Source organism: Charadrius vociferus, unplaced genomic scaffold (genome assembly GCF_000708025.1).
Source record: "Charadrius vociferus isolate BGI_N301 unplaced genomic scaffold, ASM70802v2 scaffold50, whole genome shotgun sequence".
Taxonomy (NCBI): domain Eukaryota; kingdom Metazoa; phylum Chordata; class Aves; order Charadriiformes; family Charadriidae; genus Charadrius; species Charadrius vociferus.
In genome coordinates this window covers 1,308,490-1,315,263 of record NW_009646445.1, presented here as the reverse complement: position 1 = coordinate 1,315,263, position 6,774 = coordinate 1,308,490, and the positions used below count along the sequence as shown (strand labels likewise).

Here is a 6,774-nt window from a genome sequence, read left to right as displayed (position 1 = left end):
CAGCAGACCTTTCAAAGTCTTCCAACAGTGTGCAAGGTAGGTTACGGAAAAGAAGTAATAGTTACACTAGAGGAGGAAAGTGGAGAAAATACAAACCCAAAAGCAAGATCACTATTCTGTTTCAAAGAAGCAGCTTTCTGAGTGTTGCATTATAAAATATATCAGTAAACCTTAAGTCTCACATATGAGGCCTAGGAATAGCTTTGCAAACTCCCACAAATCCTCTACTTATCAGAAGATAACAGGCAAGAAGCTGATGCTCAACTGGCAACAAAACTATTAACTAATAAATATCTCAGTAGGCTGTGCTTAGCTTCTGTAGGATTCAGAAAACAACAGGTCTGCTCCATTGCTTCCTCCATGTTCGAGTAAGGAACAGGGCTTGAGGATTTCTTCCTTTCTTTTTTTAACTGGCACTCTAAATATAACTTTGAACAACACTTTTGGTATTCAAGAGCTTGTGGGGCAAAAGCAAAACATTAAATAATTCATTTTTGGGATAACTTACATGACCCTGCTTATTTGGAGACAAGTGAACCACAGGATCCTGTCTCATCAGTCTTCCACTGGGGCTTTCTCTGAAGGACGGCAGCACTTTTGATACTGCTGGGAGATGGCATGTTGGTTCTGCAATACAGCACACAACGATGTACTGAAGAGCATATGCAGTGCAACAAGCTAAGAAAATTTGTAACCTAATTTTACAGTGCAATTTTTCCAATACTACCATCAGCCAAAACACTTTGGATACCTAATACGAAATTCATTCCAAATAAAAAAATTCATATTGTGACAAAAGACAGGTGAAGGCCCAATTCCTGCCTGGCGTAAATCAGTAAGACTTAATGAAAAACCAGCAGCCACCATCCTGGCTTTTGTTAGAACAACCTGAATGGATCCATGCCGCCGCTGCCCAACAGCACTGTATCAGAGCATTAAACCAGCAGAATATTCATTTTCACAGTGTATTGACATTGCATCTCTATACGCACGTTGCCTGTGGACAAGAAATTAAAAAACCCTGAAGATCCACATTTCCTTAAATTGTAGTCTACGCAAGGCAGGACAATAGCAAAAGTCTGCAGTGATCACTTAAATGAACACATTTTCTCCAGTATGACTACTACTTGTATTTCTTGTCAAAGTTAAGGTGAGTTAGATAAACACTTTCTAACCGAAAAGATAACAAAAATCTGTTGAAATCACAATACTCCCTTAAAAATTGATGGCTGTGAATGTGGAAACTGCACAGATGTACAAAAGGAATACTTATTAAACTAAACCTGACAAAAGCGGATGGAATTCATATAATTCATCTTACATGGACATTCATAGGAGTGCTCTTTGCCAGTTAAACTTATTTTTTTCCCCAGGAGAGAACTATGGAGGTCTAGAGGGTGTTCAGACACAGCCCATCAGATAATTGCCTTCTCAGAGCCCAAGGTCAGTATTTTAAAAGAACCTCTCTGAGTTGTCACTTTTTACTTGTATCGTCTCTCCTGTGGTTATGCAATATTCTGCACTTGTAAAAATGCTTATTTTAAGTAGAGTATGTGCTTATGAACATCAAGTACTTAACAATATGCATGGAAATTAGCAGTGCTTTCCCCCAAAATAAAAACCAAAAATTTAAACTTGATTCCCCCCTGGTAAGTGGTAGCAAGCAGTGTTGGTGCACAAAGAACAAAGGTCTTCTGTAGCTAAGAATGGGCCAGGAAGAAGTGAATATGTGGATTCACTGCACCTAGTGCCTTATTTACCTTGAGACACATTATCCCAAGTGGAAATGTGCTTATTTGGCATAGAACCGAACTTTCACCTAGATTCACCAGACTGGCAATAAAGTCTCCAGTCAGAGATGCAGCTTCCAACTGTGACTCCATGAATGCAGGACAATACACAAGAGATAAAATACAGGGATTATATGTCAGTATGCGTTTCTCGGCTTTTGCCAAATGCCAGAGCCACCTCTTCTACCACACAGTTTTTCCCGTTCTTTTTGGCCTTATTTATTTATTTTGCTAATATGGTGACACCTGACACTGTACAACAAGAACTTGCTGGCAGCTCCACTCTGTGCCAGCATCAACACCCAACTGTTGGTCTGCAAAAGTAAGGCTGAGCAAAAGATCAGTTTTACATGCGTCGTTACCATCACAACAGTATCAAAACATATGCGATTAAAATTCATTCTGTCAAAATGAGAACTGCAGATCAGTATAATCACAGCTTTTCAGTGAGAAGTATGGGGGGAGTTGTGAGGGAGGGACTGACAGATGGCTTCAATAACAAGGCACAGCTCACTGAGGTTGTGAAGGTATGTGAACAAAGTACATCTCCAGAACTTGAGGCTGGCATTTCCCTTAACAAATTCTTGCTTTCTTATTCTGTGTTAAAACACTAGTCTATTTATATAGAACAAAAGCTGTGATGCAGTAAAATGATGATCTATATGTGCAATAGAAAAAGTATGGAATTGTTTAATCCAGGGTAACAAGAGTTAGAAAAAACCAATCTAGCAATCTTGACCACGGTCATCATGTTGGATCAATGCTGTTTCTAGACAGGAAGTTTCCATTGGTGTCAATCTCATTGGTATCCACCCAAGTCAGGCCATAGCTGTAGCAAAAGGTCGATGTGCAGGAACTTCAAATGAAGGCTTAACAATGCAAATTCTCAGTACCCAGCTGTTTTATGTACTTCATATGTTCTCTCGGCTGACAGCTTAATTGCCAAGTGCAGTGCAAATGTATACACTGGTGGAAGGCGATTACCAAGCTATAGATTTACTTCACTATTTAAACTTTAATTGCATTTTTTACATTTTGTACATGGTATTTTTATAGCTTCAATGATCAAACAATCAATTTGCATTTATACAGCACCGTTTGAAAGGGAGCATCACAAACACTTTAGATAAACTAAGCAAAAATTTAAGTAAGCCAAGCCACTCAGGAGAGTAGGTGAGGTCAAACAAGTCCTCAACAGCAAGACAAATTAGTAAGTACGTCTACCCAACCACTTCTAAAACACAGAGTGTTTCAGGGTAGGAGCATTAAGGTAGATTTAGTCCCAGAATCAAATGAAGAACTGAAATCGGTTCTTTCTCAGGTCATAGGCATAGATCTCAAGTAAACAGACTGCAGAAGCTAGAACATGCTCCAGACCCAATTATTCATCCTGATGAACAAGGTTAACTTTCAAAGACACTGAAAACACCGTGCTTAAGAGAGTTCTCTCTCTGCATGGAGAGGTATTGCCAAAGTGACCTTGTGGCTAGCACCACTTGCTCATTGTAAAGAATTAATTACCTACCCATCTGGTCAGCGATACTATCCTCACTTCTTTGCCAGCTGGGTGTGGATTTGCCGCTACCACCCGTATCGGATTGCGTGTTCTGCCTGTCAATGGAAGCAGGGGATCTACGGCTAATTCCAAACCTGTTGCAACACCCCAAAAAACAAAGCAGATAGTGATTTTAAATACACGTAAATCTCACATAAGGGGAAAAGAGCACTTTTAAGAAGCCGGCATCAAAAAACAGGGCAGACATAGCACAACTGCTTGAGGGATTTATAATGCTTTTCCATTTAATTTTTGTGGCAGCTCTCAGGACCCAATTAGCAACTTTAATGCGTAAGATTACAGTACACATTAATTTATTGAGCACCTTTGATCAAGAACATCTGGTTACAGTGCATAGAAATCAAAAAAACAGACGAAAACATCCAGAAATAAAATTATTAGTTTTCATTTACATAGATGTTTACATGGAAAGGTGACCAGACCATTACATGGTTACAGAAAATTGACCACAATCAGTAAAACATAAAAGTTTGGATAAAAGCCACACAGGGAAATGAAGTGTGTTTATTGGGAAAAGATATCAAGGATGGACCCTTTTAACTGGGAAAGCACTATCTTGAACTAGTCAACATGAGCATCAGAAGGTTTGTTGGGCCAATACTATGGATCTCAACCACTTTCCTGGGTTCTAAGCAAAAAAATAGTAAGGTCATACCTAGGTGATGCAGACATACATACAAATAACATAGATTCATTTGGGACAATATTACACTGCAAAATATTTTAAATAAGTGTTTATAAAATTGACTGTATTAGTTATGGATTCCCAAAACCTGGGGGTTATAAATTCTGTAAATTAAATTATTTGATCATAAAATCATTTGAGTGGACTAGTGAACTATATACAGCTGTAGGAAAGCAGTGAGACAAGTATACCTATTGCTGTAGAAGAAAGCACACAGAGCAAAAGGAAAACTGTGTTCAATGGACTTGGTAAATCCTGCTAGATTAGTCAGATGGATTTCAGAAAGTTCAGTAAAGATATAGTAAACTCAAGGAGAACAATCTAATGACAAAGGAGACATGTGGTGCCTCTGTGCCATACCCAAGTCTACATGCCTTATCTGCCTAAAAGCCCGTGAGAATTAAATCTGTAATTCTGTATTACAAAAAAATCACTTAAGTCTGTAAGAATTATAATTGGGTTAAGAATTAGCAGATCAAGAATTTGTCAAGAATAACGCATTTCTGAGGTGGTTTTTTTTTTAATCGGACATACCTTGAAGGAAAAAGAAATTCCCCAAACTCTACATGCACAGAGTAACACCAAAAAGAATTACAAGCTCATATATTCTCTATATATCAAGGAGTTTCTCTAGCTCTAAGTGTCTAACATAATAACAGAAAATACCCAAACTGTGCTTTCTACTCACTCTACTAGCTACAGATTGCCCCACACGACCTCCCATGTAAAAGAGACATCTGGCCAACTGTCAGAACAAGCTCAATGTGGTTATCCCACTCGAAAGAAAGTTCATGCACTTGTTAACTCAAATGAACCCACCAAAGAAACACCCTGTGACTCAGAACAACAAAATCCCACTCCCGTCCTTAAAGGCAATCAGCTGGAACACACCTATATATGCAGCACAGCTCCAAAATGTCACATTTTGAAATTTGGGCCTTCTAAATTTTACCCAAACATGACCCTAATTCCCTTTTGTTCACTGCTTCCTGGTACAGCCAACATACAGCTTGATGAACAAAAATGTGAAGAAAACCTAGATATATCTGCCTTCTGAATACAAACAATTTAAACTGAAATTGCACGAAGTGAGTAATACTCTTCTGTTTCTATTCACACAAACTAGCTAGGATTTCACTTAATCAAATAGCTAAATTAAACATGATGAAGTCAATACTGATTCAACAGATGCATAAAAAGTGTAAACACAACATTTCAAAAGCTGATTGATTCTTTAAACACTGATCTGAGGTAATTTTCAAACTTTAGGACTCGTAAAGTATTTTAGGAAGAATATCTTTTCATGATAAAATAACTAGAAGTTGGTATCTAAAGGAAATAGCCCAAACCTCAAGAAACCTTGGTGTGATGAAGTCATGCTGCACCAATATTTCACTTTCTACACGTTGTTCTCTTACCTAAATCCCATAATGTTCATATGTATAAAACCAGTCAGTTTTGCATTTGGCATAGTTTATGATGTGGAATCTTTTTTTCAAGAATAGAGATATACAAACCCACCCTATTTCTAATTCGATTTCACTAAAATCGCCGTTCTGCTAATTGAGCATTTTTTTTTTTTAAACACAAAGTGGGCTATTTAAAAGCTGGAATAATAAATGCAAGTGGTGCTATATTCTGTGTTGCTTAAATATATAGCCCAGCAGGGTATGTAGGAATGAAACCAAAAATCTCGCAGGAGAAATCAATCTGGATTAGAAGAACAGTGAAATTGCTTAAGTATACATTTTATACGTATGTCATAAGAAGAAACTCAGTATTTTTGTATTTTTGAATTTCATTTTTACTTTCTACAATCCATTATTACATACGTGTACCTTCAGGTAAACACAGGATAAGTATATGAAACACACATATATACATCAAGACCAATCTGGAAATTCGTGAAGTTTTTGCCTATACCCAGCTCAGCATATGGACCAATAATCTAGAAGAGGCAGCAGTTACTGCTCTTACCGATGTCTGACAGAGGTTGGACTCATACCCATGCTTCCAGTCATTTAAGTTGCACAAGCTTTCCAAATCTGTCACATCATGCAACAAGAAAGAAATGTATACACGAATTATGCAGTTGAGATTTCTGCACTGGGAAATCTCGGGGACTGGCACACCTAGAACACACTGGAGCCTCACCTCGGGAAGGTTACCTTCAGGACATGGTGCCCCCTCGGCCCCTACTCCAGCCCATCCTTCTCTCCAACATCTTAGCAATTGAATGCTACAATATGTCTCCTCTATTTTACCAACATATAGGGGTTAATCGCTGATCAGCTCTGTCTGGTACATCGAACATCACTACAGAGCTGCCCTGAATCTGGTGTCTCTGACAAATCTCAGCAGAAGATGCACATGGAACTGCAATGATTTTTAGTAAGGTGACAGACGTTACTTTGCTTATTGAGGCAAGGGAAAGTTTCCTTCATAATTACATTTTTCATGCTTTCCATTTAGCCTGGTAGGAAATGTTTGGAAAGTCCTGAGTATGTACGATTCGTGTGCACAAAGACAGTAAGGGAGGCAAAGTGCTTCTCCTATAAGAACAGAACATAATAGTCAAATAATTGGAATGTAATAAGTGATTTTTCCTTTTTTATAAAAAGCATCCAATAAAGAACATGCAAAGTTCATGTATTAATTACTTCTTTCATCATTCCATTTAAACAATGTTTCCTTGCACCAAATTAAAGCTTCAAAACCAAAAA

General features: G+C 38.0%; 1 protein-coding gene across 3 annotated transcripts in view; it reads right to left on the bottom strand.

Annotated features, from left to right (window-relative positions):
• Window positions 1-6,774, bottom strand: part of SIPA1L1 (signal-induced proliferation-associated 1 like 1) — a 76,974-nt gene that overhangs the window by 20,853 nt on the left and 49,347 nt on the right. For 2 of the 3 annotated variants that reach the window (XM_009882230.1, XM_009882238.1), the window contains exons 11-12: window positions 3,316-3,440; window positions 509-627 (exon numbers count right to left, since the gene is read on the bottom strand). In XM_009882230.1, coding sequence (XP_009880532.1) covers window positions 509-627; window positions 3,316-3,440 — 244 coding nt within the window. Of the gene's footprint in view, window positions 1-508; window positions 679-1,321; window positions 1,343-3,315; window positions 3,441-6,774 lie in introns of all 3 variants that reach the window. The other variant, XM_009882222.1, reaches the window with a different exon arrangement.